The 27,975-nt window shown below is 28.1% G+C and overlaps 1 protein-coding gene across 1 annotated transcript; it reads left to right on the forward strand.

The window, feature by feature from the left end:
• Positions 1–22,814: 22,814 nt before the first annotated feature.
• Positions 22,815–23,045, forward strand: BDCG_16442 (uncharacterized protein; the record flags this gene model as incomplete). Its single annotated transcript, XM_045425674.1, has 1 exon — positions 22,815–23,045. One exon carries the CDS (start codon positions 22,815–22,817, stop codon positions 23,043–23,045), a length of 231 nt encoding a protein of 76 aa, XP_045279785.1.
• Positions 23,046–27,975: the final 4,930 nt, after the last annotated feature.

The following is a 27,975-nucleotide window of genomic DNA, read 5'->3' on the forward strand; positions in this document are numbered from 1 at the left end:
TCAGTCATCTTTCAGATCTATATAAATGAGATGCTGTGAGGCCTTGTTAACATCTTCTGTATAGTATATCTGAACAACATTCTAATCTTCTCAAAATCAGAGAAAGAATATGATACTTATGTTCAAGAAGTGTTGAGTCACTTGAGACAGTATTAACTCTATACAAACACTGAAAAATGCTTGTTCTACATGCAGAAGATTGATTTCTTAGATTATATTATTGAGATAAACAGCATTTCAATGAACAGAAGTTAAGTCTCTGTCATTGAGAACTGACCAGCATCACAGACATATCATAAGATGCAGATGTTTCTAGAATTTGCAAATTTCTACAGATGATTCATCTATACATATTCACAGATTACTGTCTCTCTTACAGATCTGTTAAAGAGAAGTGTGAAAGACAGAAAAATAGAACTGTTTACTCTCACTCAAGATATTATGCAGGTGTTTGTGAAATTGAAACAAGCTTTTATAGATACTACAATGCTGAATCACTTTAACTCTGACTTACTCAGTCAGTGTGAGACTAATACCCTGGTGGCCGAATGGTTAATGCGGCCACCTGGTAGCGCCTTGGCGTGGGAAACCAAGACGCGTGGGTTCGAAACCCGCAGAGAATACATTAAATCTGAAACTCAAGCACCTCAGGTTTCTAATAAATACAGAGGTGTATAAATCACTTCAATGAATCACTCTATGTTTCTGAGCTGAGAAGTTATTATCGCATGTATCTAATTGTCACTTCTTTGTATTTTTCTATGTTCTTGTTATCTTAGCATGGTCTTAACACCTGTATTTTCCTCCTGTATAATCAACACTTGACCTGTATTTAACATCATACAAGGACTCATTATAAGCTCCGCTTGCATATGAGTATAATGAAAGAATAATAATAATAATAATAAAGTGTGAGACTAATGCATTCAGAAATGAAGTCTGTGAAATCTTTTCATAGTTAATATCAGAGATCTTTCAATATTAAAAGAATCAGAAAATAATCATCTCTGAAGAAACAGATAATAAATTGTCTGTAAGAGAAGACTTTTTCACAGAGTCTATAAGATATTATAAATAAAGATCAGTGATCTTCTTCTTCAAGAAGTTATCACTCATATAGAGAAGATATAATACTCATAATCAGAAGATGTTAGTAATTATTGAATTCTTTAAGATCTGACAATATTATCTTCAGAGTAGTAAGTACTCAGTGTAAGTTCTCACTGATTATACAAATCTGCATTACTTCTTGACAACAAAGAGTTGATAGAATATCAAGTCAGATGAGTGAAGCTGCTTTCAGAGTATGATTTCTATATTTAATACTGTTCAGATTAGCTTAATCTCACTGATATACTATCTAGACAGTCTGATTATAATATCATTGATGCAGAGAAGAATTTTACAAAAGAATCTCTGTTATCACTGCAGAAGAAGCTGACTGCAGAGAATTAAGATTCTCTGAAGCTCAGAAACAGCACTGAAGAGACAGCTGTATAACTCAGTATAGAAGATAAAAGAAAACTCAGGTCTCTGCAGAGAACTGATACTAAAGATTATAAGCTTCTCATATCACATCTTACAATTATTGAATTGATAAAGAATAAAACAGTCTATAATCTTTCACTCTGACTACTTTTGAAATTTATTAATAAGTTATAGAAGAGAGATGTCTCTACTACAGCTTAAATTCAGAAGTTAAAGAAGAAAGAATTCAGTTTAAACTTGAAAGAGACAGACTCTGAGCAGAATAATACTGCTAAAAAATCAAGTCACTGATAGCTAGAAGAATGTGAACTTCTACTACTAAATAATTCAGTCTTCATCTCTCATAGTAGAATGATATGTCAGAAGTTATTGAGAATTCATTATAATAATTCTTATACAGAGCACTTTGAGTTAGAGAAGACTGAGAAGCTTCTAAAATATAAATACACTTAGAATAAGCTCTGAATAGATGTCAAAGAGTATGTTGAGACTTATAATATCTATTAAAGAATAAAGATTCTGCAGTATAAGTAATACAGTGAGTTAATATCACTGTCTATTTCAAAGAGTTTATAATAAAATCTATCAATGAATTTCATAGTTGATCTGTCAAAGTTAACAAAAGTCAAAGAATATGACTTAATTTTAATCATTGTTGACTGCTTTATAAAGATGATCAGATATATCTTTACTTATAAAAAGATTAAAGCCTCTGAATTGACTGACCTGTTTTTAGATATTATCATTTATATTCACAGTGCTTTAAAATTGTTAATAACAGATTGAGAATCTCTCTTCATTAGTAAATACTGATCAGCTTTTTACTATCATTTTATAATAAGACATCTTCTCAGTACTGTATTTCATTCACAGACTGATGATTAAACTGAACATCAGAATCAGACACTAGAATAGCATCTTCAAGTATTCTATTTATATTATCAGAATAATTAACTCAAACATCTTCTAATCACTGAATTTATATATAATAATGTAAAGAATGCAATCTTAAAGATATTTTCTTTCTATACTTATTATAAATATAATTCTTTATTACTCAGTGACATCACAGATGATATTTCAAAGAGAGAAATAGATAGTAAGAATATCAGATAGATACAGAGAACAGAGTATCTCTCAGTATTAGAAGTAAAAGTGAGATTGAAACTTTTGAATAAAATTCATGAGAAGATGATAAAAAGTATTTATCATACTTAGAAGTAATAGATAAAATACTATAATTGAAAACATCTTTCAATGAAGTTCTTAATAGAGAATCAAGTACTACTTTTAGCAAAGAATATCAAGATAATAAGACTATATAAGAAGCTCAGTGAGTAGTAACTAGAATCTTTCTCAGTAATAAGAGTGATAAATAAGCAGATATATAAGTTAAAATTACTCACAGAATTAAAATCAATTCATTCTATTTTTCACATTTTCTATTTAAAGCTCTATAAATAATATCTCAGAGTGAAGCTATCTCAGCTGAATAGTATTGAGATTGAGAGTGATACTGAATATCTTATAAAGAAAATATTGAATAAGTAAATATATTACAGTAAGCTTTAATATCTTATTAAATAAAAAGATTATTTATCATCAGAGAATTCATAAGAACTGCTTGAGTATTTGAAAAATACTGAGAAAGAGATTGCAAGCTATGAGATGACTAGTAGAGATCACTTTATTATATATCAGAGACATTGAATAAGAAATACTACTTAAGACTTCTTATTTTTTTCAAAGAGTTTTTTAAAGATAATCTTACAGTGATGAGTTAGTATCTTATAAACTCTGTAACACTCTTCTTCTATTTTCTCTCAAAGAATTTTTTAAAAGTTTAATAAGACTATACAAGTGTAAAATTCCTGAAGTGATTAGAGAAAAGAGATATTTAAAATCAATAAAAAAGATTAATATTATTAACTTATAAGCTGCTGCTATTCTAGTGAGACTGCAGTCTGCTGAAAAAGTAAAAAGAGAAAACTTCAGAGTCTACTTATTAATAATTACATTTTCACTAAACTTATTCTTCACTATTGAAGTCTTCAGTACTGATATCTTTATCTACTAAGAAGTTAGTACTATAGCACTGCAGAGAAGTATACTATAGAAGAGTATAAGAGATACTTAAAGTATCAACTTATTAATTTACAAAGTATCTTAGTTATCTATTTTAATTAAAGTAAGATTCTCTTCAATCAGTGATTAATCTCTATAGTACTTTCAATAGTAGTATCAGCTGACTTCTTCTTAAGATCAGTTATTCTGAGATATTTTTTCATCTCAGAGATTCACACTTTTATCTTCTTTTATAGATGAGTAAGAAGAATCTTCTCAGTCTTAATAAAATCTATTAATACTTAAAGCTCTGAGACTCTTACTCTGTACTGCTTAAGTATCTAGACTTCTTATCAGAGCTGATATAACATCTTTCTATAAGATAATACTTATAGAGAGATAGAAGTCATTATTACAGATACAATGAAAATAATAAGAGTGAGAGAAAAAGTAGATATATAAAATTCTCTCTTTCTTCAGCTGCTTAATACAGTGCAGATAAGTAGCAGTATCAGTCAGAGACTGTATCAGAGCCTTCTTACAGAGAGAAGATGAAGAAACTGTGAGACTCTGTAGACTCAACTTAGCAGCATTCTGAGCAGGGCTCAGATGTGTCATAGAAGAGAAACTACAGATTAAGCTTCTCAGAGCTGCTGTTCTCAGAATCAAGCTCTTCTCAGAGTTCTCTTTAAATGACTACATGAGGTCATACATCACTGTGTTGATTGAGAGGGGAGGCAGTGTCATAACAGCAGTGAGAGAGACAGGAAAAGAACTGAACATGAATAAACTGACTGACAGAAGAGACAACACCTCACTGCAAGGCACAGTGACTATCATCACGGCTGCAAGAGAAGCAGGAGAAGAAGAAGAAGATGTAGAAATGAGAGCAGTGCTCCCGCAGCTCAGTGATGCTGCTGTCTCTGCCTTCAACCTGGCTTTCTTGACAGTCACAGAGACTGCAGCCGCATTATGAAGATGTTTACTCACTAGAAAATATCAGAATAAGTCCTTAATTATTCTTCAAGAATAATACTCTCATACACTCACTGTTGTAATTGAGAGAGAGAAGAGAAGAAAAGTGTTTCACAGAGAGAAGAATCTTTTTAAAAAATCCTGTTACTACTATTAGCTTTGTCTCTAAAACACATCACTTTTGCAGAGAATTTTATATATAGAACAGAATATAATAAGAGATCTGTAAGTCACTTATTAACTACATTTTTCACATTTCAAATCAATATATAAGGAACTCACTTATTATATATTTGATTTAAATGAAGATGAGTAAAGAAAGATCTATACAGTCAGCAGAAAAACTCATCTATTTCTTTATATTATATACAGTACATATACTATCAATCAGTTGACAATTATTGCTATACAATAAAGATAATTTCTAATCTGATAATCTTGAGAGTATAGAGACTATACTCTTAAAGAAAAGAGCATTATCATGCTTCTGACTATGTCAAGACTCTGTTGCAGTTTTATATAACTCATCACTTTTATACAGATAATTTCATTCATCTCACAGACTGTCTGAATCAGTTTTCAATCACTCTATAATATTATTCAGATATATTGTAGAAAGATCTGATTGATAAATATAAGAACTATGCTTCTATACAAGATTAGCAGATTACTCTTTCTTAGTAATGAGATGTCACTGAGGTATTACTCTGACTATTCTCACTCATGAAATAAGAGAAGAGTATTCATTCATTATCTATATAGAATAGCTAGATGCTGACTTCTTATCAAAGAAGTCAGTAATTTGTTTTTCTTCTACTGAAATATATACAAGAGTTACTGCATGTCTTATACAATCTTCATAGTATACTAAGTACTATATCTGTGATATCCTTGCAATAACCCTGTAGCCTATGAGCTCGCTATTTAAGCAAGATAGTTAAGCTCACTTATACAGCTTCTTAAACAACTACCTCTACATGTCGCCGCCGACTAGCCACTGCTTCGGTTCCGTTACATTACAACTGTTATCTTATTAAGGTCTCTGTAGTCTATGCATAGACATAGTCTATTATTCTTCTTAAGTATAAAGAGTATAGATGTCTCTGTCAGACTCTTTAATAAGTATATTCATATCTTTGATTACACTTTCTTAAGATATTTGTGCAGAATATTCAATTTCTTTACAGATAAGTTGTAAAGAGACTTATATAGCACTGTTACATTATCTTCAAGATAAATCTTATATTATATCTTAATATCAGAAAACTTTGCTACTTCTCTTTCTGAAAAGATATTCTTATAATCTATAAAGAGATATTATATATATCTGTCTTCAATGATGAATACTGCTGTTAATTTTATAGTAAGAGTAATGACTTCTTTATCTGTTCTTAAGTCTCAGTTATCTGCTATATAGTATATCAACACTATCTTTTTCTCAAGATTCTTTCAATGAAACTCTTCAGATTTCTCTATTACTGTGTCTTTATCAGTGAGACAGTATCATCATATCTGAATAACTCAGTTAATGAGAGAATTGTTTTCTCTCAATTATAGAAGATCTAGAATAATATGCTTATGTATAATATTAACTGTATGAAGAAGCAGACTGCTCTTCTTAAAAATTTCTTCTAAGTCTGTCATTATATACTTCACTTGAATTATGCTAAAATAATAATATTTTATTTAATCAGTAAATTTCATATAATCTGATAGATCTATCTTCTTTCAACTCTTTATTAAAGAAAAGAAATAGAATATAAAGTTAATATCTACTCTGAAGTTAAGTAGACATCTCACTGATATCTTCTTATTCAGAGTATGTATTATAATTATAATATAAACTCAGAGATATGAGAATTATCAATTCTTCATTTCTTTCTCTTTTTTATCTTCTGTGAATATATTTATCAGAAGAGAAGTTAACTTTGAAAAGATATCTTCTTAATTTCTTCTCTTCTTCAGCTTTTTATAATTACTAGTATAGTGATTATCAGCTTCATAGTTGAAATAGAGATCTTTGTTAAATCTTCTTTAATATTTCTTTACAGTGAGTGAAGAATCAGAATACTTAAAATTCTTCTTTACTTTCTTCACACTGAAGCTGTTATAGTATTATTTAAATTCTGTCATTGATTACTTAGAAGAGATCTTATTGATCTTTTTCTTAAAGAATTGATTATTTAAATATATTCAGAAAGTCAGATTGACAAACTCAATATAATTGATTAATGAACTCTGATATTATGATATTATTATTTACATCTTGTGAGTCAGCTTTATAAGATAAAGCTGTGTTTTTAATTAATTCAAATTATCAGTTAATTTCTCTCAATATTCTTCAAATCTTATATTGAAATCAGAAGAATTCTTATTATCCTATTAATATAATAAGTTAAATCACTGTACTGCTATAAAGCTGTGAATCTGTGATTATAATAATCTTTAATTTAATTCAGTAGAAAATTTTTGAATTCTTCTTAAGTTATAATAGTATTAGTATACTCAAGCTCTCTCTTCTTAATAACTCAAGTAATCACAGAGATGCCTTCAAGGAGATTCGCAGTGTATATTACTTATATTTTATAAGTATTAAACTGGCTCAGATTAAGGCAGAATTTCTATTCAAGAATACAGATAAAGCTGTGAAATTCAGATAATATATTTCTCTTATATCTCAGAGAATCTCTGATCTTAATCTCTCTATCTTTATAATAGATATAGATGTGTAGAGGCTGCAGTGATAGCAGAGTAGTTAAAAAGCTGTAAGAATAAGTGCTCACAGGCGATTATTCAGATGTTTGCAGCTTGATGTGATATGTACTATTAACTACTAGAAGTATTCATAATAGAAAGATAAAATATAGAGATCAAATGTATAATAGCATTCAAGCTGAGTTATAAATAGTATTTATGAACTTCAGTCTATATAGTTATATGTAGTCAAGAGCCGCTAGCTCTATTAGTTACATAAGAGATAGAAATAAAGATAAAGAATCTGTGAGAAGTGAGATTTCTTACATACTCTCTTCTCTCTAAGACTTTGTTCATGAAGCCTTTCACTGAGTGACTTCATAGAATCAGCTCAGCACTGCAGTGATACTCATTAAAAATTCTTCACATCTATAAAAAATCTCAGTGAGGAAAAATTCCTTATTACTGTGAAGAGAAAAGAGTCTGTCACTCAGTTTCTTATTCTGTGAGATTCTTTATGATCTACAGATTCTTCTCTAACTATTATATAGATTCATCTTGCATCTTTCATACAGAAGAATTCTGATTAACTCTCAATCATTTTCACAAGATTCTTGTGTGATTATTACACAGATTCATCTCACAGATGAATCACTCTCTGTGAGATTATCTTTATCAAAGAGAAGTATTTGTAAGTTGATCTTTCACTTATTCTCATAAATCATTGTTCTTTGACACTGTAGAATTGTAAGGAATTTTTCATTCTTTCATCAACTCTGTAGAATTATAGAATTAAGATATCTACAGTCTGTAATCACTTTTTATAATTATATAGAAAGATTTAGACCTGCAATTCACAATCACTCTTATTTACTAGAGTGATCTGACTATTCTATGAATCACTCACAGTGTAAGTAAATGTCTCTAAAGTAGTATAAATATCTCAGATCTATCTGTGAAATCTCATCTTCTTTTTCTCTTTTTCTGTAACAGCTCTCATTCTTATAAACTGTAAGTATCTTCATTCATTCACAAAGTATTTTCACTCAGATGACAGAGAGAGAGTGTTTCTGAAAATATTCATATATTAATTCAAGAACTTTTCAAGAATAAAATTTTTTTCAATTTCAATATCTTTGTAAATAATATCTGACTGCTGCTGAGCTTCTTGTGAGTATCTCTGCAACTTCTCTGATTACTTTTTATCAGCTGATGAAGTAGAGATACTGCTGCTCACAACTGTGTCTTCATCTCTCTCAGTCTTATCACTGTATCTGATCTTTAAGTCAGTAATCAACTTCATGCCTTTCTCAGATCAGTCTCTGACTTCAAGCAGTGCAGTCTCTCTCTTTGCTGTAAGTCTTCTCATAAGTAATTTCTTACAGATTCTAGCTGATAATTCTTGTAAAGCTCTCAGTATTGTCAGTGTCTTCTACAGTCTCACAGGCCTACAATCACCTCTTCTCTGCCTGCACAATCTCTGATCAGATATATACAAATATATCTAGATTCTCTATTAATGATTCTCACACTGCAGTGTATTTCTACAATTTCATCATTAATGAGAGATGAGTTCTCAGATACCTGCAAAATCCAGGTAATCAAGATAATGAAAATACTATAAATTCATGACAGAAGTTAATCTGAATAGATGAGCTCTCTCTCTATATCTTAATTATTTCCAGGCTGAATACTTCAGTATAACTGAGAGAGTAGACATAGCTTCATAAGAAATATCTAATTACATATGCAGATAATCAGTTCTTAAGACTCTGCTATAATTATATACATTCTGATATTCAGCTTCTCTGAAGTCTGTGCATTTCTGATAATCTTTATATTAAATATAATAATTATCTGTACTGCAGACATGATACTCTCTGCTTCTTTGAAGAGAAAAATTAATAGTTATGAGAAGATTAAGTGTTATGAGTATTGAAAATATAAGTATAAGTTTTCTTTATTTTTTCTTTGTTAATCTCTAAATTGTGTTCACAGTTTATTTATTTTCTTGTTTTTTAACTTTAATAAGAGTATGATTTCTTCTTTTCTTGTATACACTGTAAACTGTTCATTTCAGTAGAAACTCATCATCTTATAGACTAGAGCTTATAAATGACAGTGTTAATATCTTTATTATAATCAGGTTCTTAGCAAAGACTGTATCATTCTAACTTATCAGAATTTATAGTATGAAAGTCATGTCTCAGCTTCTGCAGATATCTTATCTACTCAGATAATTCTCAAGTAAACTTATTCATCTTATCAGAATACTCTTATCACTGAATCTTGAATCAGAGCTTGTGATCTCACTTCTCTGAGTTAATAATCTCTTTAACCTGATATTCTCTTTCATTCTCTAGTACTTTATAGACAGAGTGATGAGTTATAGAATTTTCTTCTAAGAATTTCTTATATTCACAGAGTAAAGAGACATGAAAAATATTGTATATCTATAACTCAGATAACAGTATCAATCTATAGAATTATAAGCTAACTGTCTTTATAATCTTATAAGACTTTATTTATAAGAGATTCAGCTTCTTACTAGATCTCTGTGTGATAATATTTTCTAGACTTAGTCAGACTCTATCATCTTTCTTAAAACTCTTTACAATATGCTTGAAGTCATAGTATCTCTTCTGATACTCTTGAGTCTTTCTCAAGAATTTACAGACTTTCTTCTGAATCTTCTGAATTCTCTCAGTCTGTCTACAGACATTATTACACTCTATAGTATACTCTCATGAATTCATCAAGATCATCCGCGGATGAGTCTCAGTGAGCATCTCAAAGAGAGTTTTACCTGTGCTGACATGCTTTGAGTTATTGTATATAAACTCTGTAAGTGATAATTAATGCACTCAGTCATTCTGATTGTAATTAATAAAGCACTGCAGATACTGTTTTAATATACTTATCAGATATTCTATCTGATCATCTGTCTGTTGATGAAAAGTCATGCTTAGATCTCATAAAATCTTCAGTATAGTTATCAGATTAAATTAGAACTCTTCTATAAAGATTAATTCTCTATCTGAGATAATGTTTACAGATAACTCATACAACTGAATCACATTGTGAATGAAGATATAAGTTAAATTCTTTGACTTCAAGTTCTTACAGATGAGTATAAAGTGTGTTATCTTAGTAAAGTAATTCACTATCATCAGTACACTGTCAAAGCAGGCATTATATATATTCTTACTTTCACAGAGGCTCATAAGAGTATTCATTTCTAGCTATTTTCAAGGTTTCTGTAGAATGAGTAGAGAAGTAAGTTCTTTATATAATCTGAACTACACTATCTGTGAACTCTGATAAACAGTATAAGAATTCACTATCTTCTTTATAAGTTCTTACATCTTCAGTCAGAAGTATTTTCTTATAAGTAACTCATGAGTTCTAGTATCTGTAAAATGATCTGCTAGAGAAGAGTTATAATATCTTTTAATAAGTTCTATATATAGAAACTTATTTACAGGTATATAAATTCAACTCTCTCTTTATAAGAGATTATTTAAGTCTCTTCAATTCTTTATTTCTGTAGAAGTGATCTCTGCTGTGAGCAGTTTCTTAATATACTGAGTATATTCATTCTTCAGTTGCAGTTCAGACAATCTGAATAGAAGATCTTATAAAGACTTATACTCTGTTTCTTCTTACATCAGGTCTTTCACAGTGCATCTCAAAGTCTGCAAACTCTTCAGATTATAGATACTCTCTTCAAGAATTCTTACAGAGATTCTCAGAGTGTTAACTCTCAGTATTATAGAGAGTAGTTGTACAGACTTCTTTTCTTTCTCTTCTCTCTTCTCTCACAGAGAATTGAGAAACTCTTCAGTTAATTTCTTCATAATACTCAGTCTAAGCATTCTATAAAGCTTTTCTGTCTTCTCTAGTCTCTCTATATCTGTTATTCTGATCTTCTTAACATAGTCTAATCTGTAAGAGAATTCATTCACTGAGTTCTTAGTTCTCTTGATATATTCTATCTTGAATCAGAACTCACTCAGTCTCTGAGCTCAGTAAATCTATCACTGTGAGAGTTTCTTAATTAAAGTAAACTGTTACAAGCTGTCATGATCAGTTCTAACAGTAATCACTGTTACAAGGTTCTCAAAGTAGTAATATCAGTGATGAAAAAATTTCACTATTATAAGAAGCTTCTGATTATGAATGTTATAATTGATCTTTGTAAGTTACATCTTCTGTGAGAAAAAGATCACTAAAACTCAGTTCTCATTTAACTGTAGTTGTAAGACTATTTCTGAAATTACAAAGAAGAAGACATCTGTCTTTAATCTAATTAAGAGTAAGAAATCAAAGTGAAACAGTATCACTGTATTTATAAATATCTATTTCAATCTTGTAAAGACCTTATAAGCTTCTGAGATAAGAAAGTTCTCACAGTTCTTTCTTCTTAATAATTTTTTCATTCTTTATTTATAGAATGACTTCTTCTTATTTTCACTCTTCAGTATATCTATAAGAGTCAAGAAGATTCTTATAAATACAAAGATAAATTATCTATAGAAATTCACAAAGCTCAGAAAGATCTGAATCTTATAAATACTAGTTAACTTTAGTTATAATCAAATAGTCTCAATCTGCAAAGATTTTATCTGAATATTATCTGTAATAATCTCATATTCTAGAAAATTAATCTGATAGACACTGAAGTTGTACTTTACAAGCTTAATATACAGTTCTGTCTTATCTAAGATCTTCAATACACTTCATACATGCTCAGTGTGTTCTTTCTTCCTTATAAAGTATATCATCACATCATTCAGATATATTATTATAAAGATATTCAGATATGTATAAAGTGTTTTATTAATGAAAGACTGAAATGCTATGAGAATATTAGTCAGATCAAAAGACATTACTAGATATTTAAACAATCTCAGTACAGTTTTAAAGACAGTCTTTCATTCATTCTCAGACTATATTCACAGCTGTGTATATACATTGATCATATTCAGTTGTATGAATATGACAGCTTCTGTGAGACAGTTGATCACATTCTCAATCAGAGATAGAGAATAGCAGGTCTTTATTATCTTGAAGTTCAGATTACAGTAGTCTATATATAATCTGAGATCTTTATTCTTCTTCTTTATAAATATCACAGAGACTTCTGCAGAGATCTGTGAAGATCAGATAAAGTCACTCTTTACATTCTTCTTCATATAGATCTGTAAGACCTCTGTCTCATAATGAGAGAACTTATAGATTGATTCTCAGAAGAGTTTCTGCTCTTCTATTAAATCTATTATCAGATTCTTCTCATGATAAGAGAGAAGCTCAGCTGTCTTTACTGAGCTGAATATCTCTGTAAGATCTCAGTATTTCTCTGATATCTGAAGCTCAGTTTTCATGACTGTGAGATTCTCAGATACTTATAAAGTTATTATATAAATGAGCTTATCTTCTCTAATCAACTCTGCAGCATCAACTGATTCTATCTCTGTGAGTAAGTCTGTCAACACTGATTAAAAGTATAAACCTGACTTACAGACAGCTATATGTGAATTATGTCTTTAAAGTTATATAAGTCTCAAGTATATATTATCTATGATATCTGTGATAATTACAGTTTCTATAAATCTTCTTCAGATTTCAGAGAGATCTTGTAATTCAAAGATGACTCTTATAAGTCTCTCAGTTCTTAGATCTGAGTTCTTGCACTCTACTTATTATAAGAGCAGATTCTCAGTTTTCATCTTTTATCTCATTTACTTCACAAGCTTTAAAGATACTACAGTGACTTGAGATTCTGAGTTTATTAATACTTCTTATACTTATAGAGTAGTAGTATCACAGTACAGTCTCTCTTCATGAGTAAGTATTTTCATTGAGAGAGCAACAGATTCAGGTATCAGCTTCAAGATTCTTAAGAAGGCTGTTACTGACTCTGTCTGCAACTTCTCAAATTTCTATTTTAATTTATTCAGACAGTTTGCACAGAGATGTTCTGATTTAGAATGAATAAAGCAGAGTTTCTTTTTCTTAATCTCTCTGTTATATACTCTGTTTATAAGAGCTTCTGAAGCTCTCTCTCTCTACTCAGTAGTTAGATATGAATCTCTCTGTATCTTATTATCTTTTTCTAATAAATCTGTTCTCTGTTATTCTGATTCTCACAGAGCTGATCAGTGATCTGCTCTTCATAAGTCTGTGACTCTCACAGTGATCTGTAAGTGATGAATAAGAGTCATCAGTTTCTTCAGAGTCAAAAGCTTAGAGTCTTACTTAATGAGCTTGTTCTGCATATCTTTATTCAGTCTCTTTATAAATATCATTATTCAGATCTTATTTCAGAGCTCTGTTTTCACAGATCTCAATTTGTATTATAATTTCATAAAGCACTGTGAGTAGTCTTCATCAGATTTCTCATCTCTTTTTCTAATATTAATGATCACAGTTCAGATGTTCTCTGTTCAGCTTATAAAGTCTCTTAAATTATTCTCTAGATAGGTCTTGAGAATAGATCAGTAGAATCTCTTATAATCATTTTCTAGATGATTCAGTCAGTTCTTAACTTCAGTGTAATAGAGATCTGTCATTGTATAGATAACAGCTTCTTCATCTTTTATATCACACAGTCAGCCTTGTGAGTCAATTTCAAATACAAACTCATAAAAGCTTTTATAGATTATGATTTGATAAGTGATCTTAAGTGATTATAGCTTAAGAAAGTTTCTTTTCAGTTCATAGATGTCTCTGAAGATCATGTTTAAAGACTTAGTTTGAGAGTGTTTGTGAGCAGTAAGCATTTCTTATAGAAAAATAGCTTAGTTCTGTAAGAGATGCTCAAGAATGTTCTTCACTGAGATTGATTTATTTGTGAATTCAGAGAGTTTCTCTGTCATAGATGTAGAGAATAATGTTCTGTGAGTGATTGATAAGTTTTCTGAGACTTCTTTTATGAAGACTATTCATGATTCAGATGACTGCTTCTGAGTGTCTGCAGTAGAGTTCATAGAGATTGAAGCATGCAAGTTTCTAGTTCTTTCAGTTATAACAGGTGATTGCTGACTGACTGAGCTTGAAATGTAAGAATAAGTGCTTACAGACAATTATTCAGATGTTTGCAGCTTGATGTGATATGTACTGTTAACTACTAGAAGTATTCACAGTAGAAAGATAAAATGTAGAGATTAAATGTATAATAGTATTCAAGCTGAGTTATGAATAGTATTCATGAACTCCAGTCTATATAGTTGTGTGTAGCCAAGGGCCGCTAGCTCTATTAGTTACACAAGAGATAGGAATAGAGGTAAAGAATTCATGAGAAGCGGGATTTCTTACAAAAGCTTATATTAAAGTATACAGCAGGTTCAGAAATCTCAGATTTCTGTCAGAGTAGAGATATACACACTCTAGAAAATAGTGTAGAGTTTCTCTCAGAGAATCAGATTGAGTCAGTCTCAGTATAGATATGTGAGATTATATCAGTCTATTAGAGCTTGACTGATTCAAACTTATAATCAGATTAAGTAATTTGAATTATAATATAACAGAATTAAAGCAGTGACTAGTCAGTGATATCATATAGAGATAGTTATTTAAGAAGCTGTATAAATAAGCTTGACTATTTTACTTGAATAACAAGCTCATAGGCTACAGAGTTATTACAAGAATATCACAGATATGATACTTAGTATACTAAGAAGATTGTATAAGAAATGCAGTAACTCTTGTATATATTTCTATAAAAGAAAGATAAATCACTGACTTCTTTGATAAAGAGTTAATATCTAGCTATTCTATATAGATAATGAGTAGATACTCTTCTCTTATTTCATAAGTAAGAATAGCTGAAGTGATATCTCAGCAGTGTCTTACTACTAAGAAAGAGTAATCTGCTGATCTTATATAGAAGTGAGATTCTTATATTCATTACTTAGATCTTTCTATAATATATCTGAATAATGTTATAGAGTAATTGAAAACTGATTCAGATGAAATGAAATCATCTGTATAAAAGTGATGAGCTGTGTGAAACCGCAACAGAGTCTTGACACGGCCGGGAGCGTGATAACAGAAACAAAAGAAGAGTACACATTATTCAAGATTTGAAATAAAACTCAAGTGAAAATCTTGTTCAATTAAATGTAAAAAGAAAATATTCTCATCTATAATACAGCTGAAATTAGATCATAACTATTTTAAATCTTATATACAAAGATTTGATGATAGATTTGATTCAATAGAATGCTCATTCTGTAATATAAATAAGAATTCTAAGTATATTGTAATGTACTGTGCATTATACAATAGTCTCAGAGTCAGATTGAAAGAGAAGTATGATTTAAATCAATTAAATATAAGATTCTTATTCTCAACTGAGACAGGAATTAAATACTTAATAGACTTTCTATCAGAAACTCAAGCAGCTACAAGAAAATGACTAAATTCAGAAATATCTGAATATGAAGAGAAGGAAATTAATCAGATATAGTCTATTAAAAACAGCTATATACTATCTTTTAATAATTTATTTCATTACAGTCTCTCTTTATTTTACTTTACTTTTTTCTTTCTATTCTTTTCTATCTATCTATTTAATGTGTCTATCTTTAAGACTAGACTGACTGTGTGACCGTGTCTGAAACCAGAATCAAACTTTACAGTTATTATGTTGTCTAAAAGCATTACTTCTGATTATGATTTGTGTTCATTACATTGATTTCAAATCATGTTATTTCAAATATTAAAGATCTCAGATTCACTTTTCAAATAAAAATCTAGTCTTGAATAAAGAATATATTTGAATTCTTAGTTACATTTTCATTCTGATCTCATTATTGAAAATGATATTAAATGAGATTATAAAATCATTTCTCACTTACATAATATTATAATATAGTGCTCATTTGTTGAAAATTCAATAGAGAGTGTTATCAAATATCATTACTTTTCTAAACACAGATTATAATTAATATCATTTTAATTAAAAAAAAATATATAAAATATAAAAAATAACAAAAAAATAAAAAATACAACAACAAGAAAAAATCACAATAAAAAAAAAAGAGAAAGAAAAAGAGAAGAGAAAGAAAAAAAGAGAAAGAAAGAGAAAGAAAAAAATAAAAAAAAAATAAAAAAAAAATCAAGATTACAGAGTTATAGCACTTTTAAAATACTTATTTCTCAGAGTCTTTATAATATTCATCATTAATTATATATCTCTCACAGTGAGAATAATATAGCTGTAATAAGTTATTATCTTAATATTATCTAATAAATAATCAGTATATATATATATAAATGTGAATAATTAGAAAATATACACTTAAAAAGTGTGATTAGAGTGAACTCTGCTGTCACTTGAATAATATTAAGAATAGAATACTGGAATTGATGATTTCTCTTATTGATTTCATAAACAAGATATGTGAAGATGATCTTGAGAAATATAAGATTCTCTAACTTCTGATAGAAATGAATCTTATAAAAAGACTCTATTTTCATTATATCAGAGACTGAGTATTATTAAAAAGTATTACTTCAATATATATACACTTACTGCAGTAATTCACTCTCTATATATATAACTGAGAGTTGTAGCTTTTTCATGCTGCACAGCTCTCTCTGAGATACTGTCATCAGTTTGCAATTCATACAGTCTTTTAGTTCAGTACATACTGTGTATATACAGTTCTGTGTGCTGAGGCTGTGTTGATTATTATGACCTGATGTGGTACTTGCTTTTCACAGGCCATGTTTCATTTAATTGAGAAGAGAGAAAGGACATGACTGCTGTTTTATTTAAAAGAGAATGAGTAATTGAATCTGTAGAAGATAATTTAGTTTCTTCTGTATTTGAAATTTAATTAGTCTATACTCTTCAATTTAAGAGTTTCTGAGAGTGTTTTAATAGTTTTCATATCAGCTTGAAATTAGTGATTGATTAAAGAAGAGAAAAGAGAGAAGAAAGAAATGAGAATAACTTATCTTTAAAATATGAAAACAGAGAATTGCTGTAATCATTTATTCTAGTAACAAAGATCTGTTTTCTGCATGTATCTCTGATACAGATTATATAATAACTGTATACAAAGAATATTAACAGTGCATGTATTAAATGAAGATAATGTTACTATACAATACTGTAGCTGGTTCTGTACATTACTGAAAGCTGTTAATATTTTCTTTGAGTCACTTTATATTTGATAAGTCAGTAATATATTTCAATGCACTCTCTCTTTCATCATCATTATTATTATTATTATCATCATCATTATCATTACTATTATCACTATCATTATTATTATTATCATCACTATTATTATCATTATTATATTATTTCTGATCATCTCTTCTATCTTCATCTCTCTTCAACACTCACTGAAATTAATTATATTATCTCTCTTCAAATATTCTGTGATTCTGTGAATTATTAAGATGTGTGAGTGCTGTCACAGATTGAAGAAAGAGAAGAAGAAGGTATTCAAGTAAGAGAAGATAGATTGTAAGATATATTATAATGTCTTGAAGAGGCTCTGAAAGAAAGCAGAATAATAATAATTTTAAGTAATACTTCTGATAGATTTAGACTGAACTAAGTATAGAAATAATGCAGATAACACTATCTATAAGAGATTGAAGAAGAAGATAGTGAAGAGTCTTATACAGTAGCAGTGAGATCAGAAGAAGTTCTGAGAATAATTTAAGACTAAGATAAAGAGAGAGAGAGAGAAGAAGAGTATTACTATAAATAAGTAGTAATAGAAGAAGATTGAGAAGATGTTAAAATAAGAGATAAAGAAGTTAAAACTGATAAGTTTTTTATTTATTAAGAGATAATGATTTTTAATAATACTTCTGTTCTCTAATTGATTAGCAGAAGCTGATAGAGAAGAAGAAGATTGAGATCTTATTCAGGTCTTGAATACACATTATAATTCAGAATATTGAGAAGACAGTTCTACTCTCTGAGCATGTCAATCTGCTTACTACTGAGGTGAAATCTGAGACAGTAGATCAGAAAATGCAGGATTTTGAGATACAGATTAATCTGACTAAGAGAGAGCAGTGAGAACCCTTCTCTGAGAAGACAGTGAAGAGAGATTTTGAGATGATTATCATCTCAGATAAGAAGAAGAAGAAGAAGAAGAAGAATAAGAAGTGAATTATAAAGAATAATAAGAAGAATAAGAAAGAGTAGAAAGATAATAAGTAGAAAAAGTTTTTTTCTTTTTATATTAGTTAGCTATAAGTTCATAATTATTAATAATTACAATTAATTTTGAGTTTTTAAAAATTATTGTACAAGTTATAATCAAGTCAGAAATAATAAATATATATATATATATCTAACTATCATGATTTATAAATCACTATAATATATAAGTATCAACATTTTTTCAACATTGATATTTATAATATTAATATATTTTTAATGATATCATCTAATAATATAATTTGATAATACTCTCTTTCACAATATTAATATATTTCAAGAAATATGACAGAGATTAATCAAGATTATTTATTTACTTTTATACATTGATGATATTCAATCTGAGTTAGTACTAAAATTATAACTAAGCTAAGAAACAAGATTATTTTCTCTTATATTAATTCTTCTTACACACATCAGTGATCAGTTATTGAAAATAAATTATTATCTTTATTATTATTATTATTATTATTCTTCAATTAGAGATGTATGCAGTCAGAGACTATGACATCTACCTGAGAACTTTTAGTTCTCAGGGTTTTTCCTATATCTGTAAAGTTAACTATTATACATTCATCAATTTCAGATATGCAAAATCAGAAAATTCCAGCTCAGAATACAAAAACTGTTTACAAATTGCAGTGTTTTAACATCTTCTGATACTTTGAAATCATTGGACAATATCATGACAAAGGAAAAGAGAAAGAGAACACAGTCTTAAAGATAGACACATTAAATAGATAGATAGAAGGAAATTGAAAGGAAAAGATAAAGTAAAGAGAGACTGTAACAAAACAAATTATTAAAAGATAGTGTATAGCTGTTTTAACAGACTATATCTGGTTGATTTCCTTCTCTTCATATTCAGATAATTCTGAATTTAGTCATTTTCTTATAGCTGCTTGAGAAATTATTATCTTTCTTAAATTATTATCATATCTTCTGAATATACTTCTTTTACTTCTTTTACTTCTATTGAAGATTTATAAACTCTTTAAGAAATCACTGTGAATTACAAAGTCTATATTATTTACAATTTAATACAGAATACTCTCTTTCAATTATAATAAATAATCACTTTATTCTTCACATCTGATTTCAGGTCATAAAATTTATGAAAAACTCAACACAAATACTGAGATGAACTATAAAATAATTATCAACAGATTGTATTATAGATTACTAAAGAGTTATCTCTCTACTACAATTACTGTAACTCTATTCAGAAACATTCATTATAAACTGATTATAACTCTGAAGAAATTTTCTGATATCTGAAGTTATCAGAATGCAGATAATAAAAGAAAAATAATTAGAAAATTACTACTGAGCTGATAAGTTACTCTATCAGATAATAATTTTTAATAATACTAACTTTCTAATTTAAAGAAAATTATGTGAAAATAATCATATATCAGTACTCTGATTTTATAACTCTTATCTGATAACTTCTGTGAATAATTACTTTATATATGTATATCTCTGAATCTTTCTCTTCAATCAATTAAAAACTCTGAATTCTGCACACTTCTTTAAATACTTAATTTAAATCTTCATATTTCATATTGATTCTGTCTTCAGTTTAATCTCAAGATATACTACAAAGTTAATATACAATATCTAGAATCAGAGTTGAAGAATTATCAAAGAGTGCCTCTCACAGTGAATATATAAACTAGTATAAACAATCTTGTATTTATGAGAGTTATATGTTATTATATTCATGAGAACTGAACTTATTAAGAGATATTAATTGAATTTAAATCATTGATTAGTAGTTATACTGAGAATTATGTAACAGAGACATTAATAACTGTGATTAAAAATGACTATTGAGATATTAGTCTCAGTCTTCTTATAATTATAACTGATAATACTGTGAATAACTATACTATGATAAAGAGCTTGAAGAAAAAATTGATTTTGCATTTCTGAAATAATAAATAAGGTCATATTCTCTGTATTACTTATGTGATTCAACTTGTGATGTAAATACTGATAAAGAATCTTAATATTAAGATAAAGAATAATAAGATAACTAGACTGACTGTATGACTGTGTCTGAGACCAGAATTAAACTTTACAGTTGTCATGTTGTCTAAAAGTATTACTTCTGATCATGATTTATATTCATCACATTGATTTCAAATCTCATTATTTCAAATATTAAAGGTCTCAGATTCACTTTTCAAATAAAAATCTAGTCTCAGATAAAGAATATATTTGAATTCTTAGTCACATTTTCATTCTGATTTCATTATTGAAAATAGTATTAAATGAGATCATGAAATCATTTCTCACTTACATAATATCATAATATAGTGCTTATTTGTTGAAAATTCAATAGAGAGTATTATTAAATATTATTACTTTTCTGAACACAGATCATAATCAATATCATTTTAATTAAAAAAAAAATATAAAATATAAAAAATAATAAAAAAACAAAAAACAAAACAACAAGAAAAAATCACAATAAAAAAAAAAAAAGAGAAAGAAAAAAAGAAGAGAAAGAAAAAAAGAGACAGAAAGAGAAAGAAAAATAAAAAAAAAAAGAAAAGAAAAAGAAAAAAATAAAAAATAAAAATAAAAAAAAATCAAGATCACAGAGCTGCAGCACTCTTAAAATACTCATTTTTCAGAGTCTTTATAATATTTATCATTAATTATATATTTCTCACAGTGAGAGTAACATAGCTATGATGAGTTATTATCTTAACATCATCTAATAAATAATCAGTATATATCTATATAAATGTGAATAATTAGAAAATATACACTTAAAAAGTATGATCAGAGTGAACTCTGCTATCACTTGAATAACATCAAGAACAGAATGCTGAAATCAATGATTTCTCTCATCAATTTCACAGACAAGGTGCATGAAGATGACCTTGAGAAATATAAAATTCCCTGACTTCTGGTAGAAACAGATCTCACAGAGAGACTCTATTTTTATCATATCAGAGACTGAGTATTATTAAAAAGTATTACTTTAATGTATATATACTTACTGCAGTGATTCACTCTCTGTACATATGATCAAGAGTTGCAGCTTTCTCATGCTGCACAGCTCTTTCTGAAATGCTGCTGTCAGTTTGTAACTCACACAGTCTTTCAGTTCAGCATGCACTGTGTATATACAGTTCTGTGTGCTGAGACTGTGTTGATCATTATGACCTGACATGGTACTTGCTTTTCACAGGCCATGTTTTGTTTGATTAAGGGAGGGAGAGAATGCAACTGCTGTTTTATTTGAAGAGAAGTGAGTAATTAAATCTGTAGAAGATAATTTGATTTCTTCTGCATTTGAAATTTGATTAGTCTATACTCTTTAATTTGAGGATTTCTGAGAGTGTTTTAATAGTTTTCATATCAGCTTGAAATTAGTGATTGATTAAAGAAGAGAAAAGAGAGAAGAAAGAAATGAGAATAACTTATCTTTATAATATGAAAACAGAGAATTACTGCAATTATTTATTCTAGTAACAAAGATCTGTTTTCTACATGTATCTCTGATACAGATTATATAATAACTGTATACAAAGAATATTAACAGTGCATGTATTGAATGAAGATAATATTACTATACAACACTGTAGCTGTTTCTGAACATCACTGAAAGCTGTTAATATTTTCTTTAAGTCTCTTTATATTTAATAAGTTAGTAATATATTTCAATGCACTCTCTCTTTCATTATCATTATCATCATCATCATCATCATCATTATTACTATCATTATTATTATTATTATTATCATTATCATTATCATCATCATTATCATTATCACTATTATTATATTATTTCTAGTCATCTCTTCTGCCTTCACTCTTCTTCAACACTCACTGAAACTAATTATGTCATCTTTCTTCAAATATTCTGTGGTTCTGTGAATCACCAAGGCGCGTGAGCATCATCACAGATTGAAGAGAGAGAAGAAGAAGATATTCAAGCAAGAAGAGACAGATTATAAGACATGTTATGATGTCTTGAAGAGGCTCTGTAAAAAAGTAGAATGATAATGATTTTAAGTAATACTTCTGATAGATTTAGACTGAACTAAGTATAGAAATAATACAGATGACACTGCTCATGAGAGATTGAAGAAGAAGACAGTGAAGAGTCTCATACAGCAGTGATGAGATCAGAAGAAGTCTCAAGAATAATTTGAGATCAAGATAAAGAGAGAGAGAGAGAAGAAGAGTGTTACTGTAAATAAGTAATAGCAGAAGAAGATTGAGAGAATGTTGAAGTGAGAGATAAAGAAGTCAAAACTGATAAGTTTTTTATTTATTAAGAGATAATGATTTTTGATAATACTTCTGTTCTCTAATTAATTAGCAGAAGCTAGCAGAGAAGAAGGGAATTAAGATCTTATTCAGGTCTCAAATACACTTCATGATTCAGAATATTGAGAAGACAGCTCTGCTCTCTGAGCATGTCAATCTGCTTACTGCTGAAGTGAAACCTGAGACAGCAGATCAGAAAATGCAGGATTTTAAGACACAGATTGACCTGGCTGAGAGAGAGCAGCAGAAACTCTTCTCTGAGAAGACAGTAGAGAGAGATTTTAAGATGATTATCATCTCAGATGAGAAGAAGAAGAAGAAGAAGAAGAATGAGAAGTGAATTATGAAGAATGATAAGAAGAATGAGAAAGAGAAGAAAGATGATGAGTAGAAAAAGTTTTTTTCTTTTTATATTAGTTAGTTATAAGTTCATAATTATTAATAAATGAAATTAATTTTGAGTTTTTAAAAATTATTATACAAGTTGTAATCAAGTCAGAAACAATATATATATATATATATATATTTAACTATCATGATTCACAAATCACTATAATGTATAAGTATCAACATTTTTTCAACATTGATATTCACAATATTAATATATTTTTAATGATATTATCTGATAATGCAATTTAGTAACACTCTCTTTCACAATATTAATATATTTTAAGAAATATGACAGAGATTAATCAAGATTGTTTATTTACTTTTATATATTGATAATATTCAATCTGAGTTAGTACTAAAATTATAACTAAGCTAAGAAACAAGATTATTTTCTCTTATATTAATTCTTCTTACACACATCAGTGATCAGTTATTGAAAATAAATTATCATTTTTCTCAAATTATTATCATATCTTCTGAATTCACTTCTTTTACTTCTTTTACTTCTATTGAAGATTCATAAACTCTTCAAGAAATCACTGTGAATCACAAAGTCTATGTTGTTTACAATTCAACACAGAATACTCTCTTTCAATCATGATAAATAATCACTTCATTCTTCACATCTGATTCTAGGTCATGAAATTTATGAAAAACTCAATATAAATATCAAGATGAACTATGAAATAATTATCAACAGATTATATTACAGATTACTGAAGAGTCATCTCTCTACTACAATCACTGCAACTTCATTCAGAAACATTCATCATAAACTGATTATAACTTTGAAGAAATTTTCTGACATCTGAAGTTATCAGAATGCAGATAATAAAAGAAAAATAATTAGAAAATTACTACTAAGCTGATAAGTTACTCTATCAGATAACAATTTTTGATAATACTAACTTTCTAATTTGAAGAAAATCATGTGAAAACAATCTTATATCAGTACTCTGATTTCATAACTCTCATCTGATAACTTCTGTGAATAATTACTTTGTATATGTATATCTCTGAATCTTTCTCTTCAATTAATTAAAAACTCTGAATTCTGAACACTTCTTCAAATGCTTAATTCAAATCTTCATATTTCATATCAATTCTGTCTTCAGTTCAATCTTGAGACATACTACAAAGTTAATATGCAACATCTAGAATCAGAGTTGAAGAATTATCAAAGAGTATCTCTCACAGTGAATGCATGAACTAGTACAAACAATCTTATATTTAGAAGAGTTATATGTTATTACATTGATGAGAACTGAACTTATCAAGAGACATTAATTGAATTTGAATCATTGATCAGTAGTCATACTGAGAATTATATAACAGAGATATTAATAACTGTGATTAAAAATAACTATTAAAATATTAGTCTCAGTCTTCTTATAATTACAACTGACAATGCTGTGAATAACTACACTATGATGAAGAGCTTAGAGCAAAAATTGACTTTGCATTTCTGAAATAATAAACAAGGTCATATTTTCTGTATTACTCATGTGGTTTAACTTGTGATGCAAACACTGATAAAGAATCTTAACATTGAGATGAAGAATAATGAGATGACTGATTCTTGAAATGAGAATGAGATAAAAGTGATTACTCAAGTAACTTTTACATTCACTTTACAAAAGATAATGTTTTTTGATAATACTTTTTGATATTACTTTTTGATAATGCTTTTTGATAATGCTACTGTTAATTTTGAATAGATTGACTAATAATTTAAATATCATAGATTTGAAACATTGCTAATGTGATTTGTATCTCTTCTAAATAACAATAATGATTTCATGATATTTAATAAACAAACAAATCAGGCACATCACTGAATATGATACAGAATATTAGAACACAGTGAAGTTTAACATATAAGAGGACTGTTCAGACTCTTTAATTATGTCAGACAATTGATCATTGAGTGCAACACTCTGATTGAGAAAAGATTCAGATATTGAAACTTTCTGATATGAAGTGAACTCAGTTGAAATATGTGATTGATTTACTATTTCAGTTTTATAAGATGATAAAGACAGTCTCAATCACTTGTACATCAATGCTGCAGTCAGCCTGATAAGTGTATAACAGTTTATTTACTCATCTTGAAAAGTAGTTGAATCACTCAAAAAGAAATTCAGTCTGGAATAATGCTATAGCACAGGCTATTGTTGCTGTAAGAGATAAACTGGTATATTACTACAGTAAAATGAAACAATCTTTTACAGAGTACTATACTGTAGCAGCTCTACTAGATCTCTCTTATCAAGTTAATATCTACACTTCTCAAGATTGAACAGAGGAGAAATGAGACTCATATGTTAAATTAGTCTGAGACTACTATAATATCAACTATCAGAGATTTGAATAAGCAGATGTTTGAGATGTGAAGACAGTAAAATACAATTCTCTAGTAAATAACAATCTTTGATAATGCTTTATATCACATAGAACTATAATACTAACTTTGAAATAGAACTTACATATATTGATTACAACTGCAAATCAGATAAAACTACATACTTGTAAAACTGAATTTAACTGCTATCTTCAAGATAATCTGATAAATTTACACATCAAATCAATTCTAGAGTTATGAAAAATTGTTGAGAGTATATATTCAACTGTTGTACTGATAATGTATGATATTCTGACAATTTCATTGACAGAGATGAGAATGAAGTGAAAGTTCAACTCAAGTCAAGATATTTGTCACTATCATCAGAGACAATTATAAGAAGAAACAATCAAGAAACTCATCATTGTAAAACATGAAATTATCAGACAGTTTAATATCTCTGATCACAGTATATCAGAGAAGTGTAGTTTTCATGAGAAAGTGAAGAATAAACTTGTACAAGAATGTATTTAGTTGTTTCATGAGTATTATCAATAATCATTATCAAATTCTGATTATATAAGCAATCACTGAATGAACTGAATGAGACTGATTTTGATCTTCAGTCTCAGTCTCATTCTGATTTTGAAAGAATGATTATCTTTCACAGTTTATTCTGGAAAATTACTCTCATTTCACTGTTCTTGAATTAAATCTGGTTATTTTTCACATCATTTCTCTCAGAAATGGTCCATTTTCAGATTTTTTTGAGGCTTGGTTCTGGTGAGACTCACATCAAGAAATGTATAAGATCAGATTAAATGAGATTAAATGTGAAATTCATGATCTCAGCGGCCAGTCTAAAGATAACTGATTCTTGAGATAAGAATGAGATGAAAGTAATTACTCAAGTAACTTTTGTATTCACTTTACAAAAGATAATATTTTTTATCAATACTTTTTAATATTGTTTTTTAATAATACTTTTTAATAATACTACTGTTAATTTTAAATAGATTGACTAATAATTTAAATATCACAGATTTGAAACATTACTAATATAATTTATATCTTCTCTAAATAATAATAATTATTTCATAATATTCAATAAATAAATAAATCAGTCATATCACTGAATATAATATAGAATATTAAAATACAGTAAAGTTCAATATATGAAATAACTGTTCAGACTCTTCAATTATATCAGATGATTAATTATTAAGTGCAACACTCTGATCAGAAAAAGATTCAGATATTGAAACTTTCTAATATAAAGTGAACTCAGTTAAAATATGTGATTGATTTACTGTTTCAGTTTTATAAGATAATAAAGACAGTCTTAATCACTTATATATTAATACTGTAATCAGTCTGATAAGTGTATACCAGTTTATTTACTCATCTTAAGAAGTAGTTAAATCACTTAAAAAGAAATTCAGTCTGAAATAATGTTATAGCATAGACTATTATTACTGTAAGAAATAAACTGATATATTACTATAGTAAAACTGAACAATCTTTTACAGAGTACTATACTATAACAGCTCTACTAGATCTCTTCTATTAAGTTAATATCTACACTTCTCAAGATTGAATAGAGAAGAAATGAGACTTATATATCAAATTAGTCTGAGACTACTACAATATCAACTATCAGAGATTTGAATAAGCAGATGTTCAAGATATGAAGATAGTGAAATACAATTCTCTAGCAAGTAATAATCTTTAATAACACTTTATATCATATAGAACTATAATACTAACTTTGAAACAGAACTTATATACATTGATTACAACTGAAAATCAGATAAAACTATAAACTTATAAAACTGAATTTAACTGCTATCTTTAAGATGATTCAATAAATTTATACATCAAATTAATTCTAGAGTTATAAAAAATTATTGAAAGTATATATTTAACTATTACACTGATAATGTACGATATTCTGACAATTTCATTGATAGAGATAAGAATGAAGTGAAAGTTTAACTTAAGTTGAGATATTTATTACTATCACTGAGAACAATTATAAGAAGAAATAATCAAGAAACTTATAATTGTAAAATATAAAATTATCAGACAGTTTAATACCTCTGATCACAGTATATAAGAGAAGTGTACTTTTTATGAGAAAGTAAAGAATAAACTTATACAAGAATGTATTTAGTTATTTCATAAATGTTATCAATAATTATTATCAAATTCTGATTATATAAGTAATCACTGAATAAACTGAATAAGACTGATTTTAATCTTCAGTCTTAGTCTCATTTTGATTTTGAAAGAATGATTATCTTTCACAGTTTATTCTGGAAAATTACTCTTATTTCACTGTTTTTGAATTAAATCTGGTCATTTTTCACATCATTTCTCTCAGAAATGATTCATTTTCAGATTTTTTTGAGACTTGGTTCTGATGAGACTCACGCCAAGAAATGTATGAGACCAGATCAAATGAGATCAAATGTGAAATTCATGATTTTACTAGTCAGTCTATTTAAGACTGTGTTCTCTTTTCTTTTGTCATGATATT

This window comes from Blastomyces dermatitidis (assembly GCF_000003525.1).
Source record: "Blastomyces dermatitidis ER-3 genomic scaffold supercont1.2, whole genome shotgun sequence".
NCBI classification, from domain to species: Eukaryota; Fungi; Ascomycota; class Eurotiomycetes; order Onygenales; family Ajellomycetaceae; genus Blastomyces; species Blastomyces dermatitidis.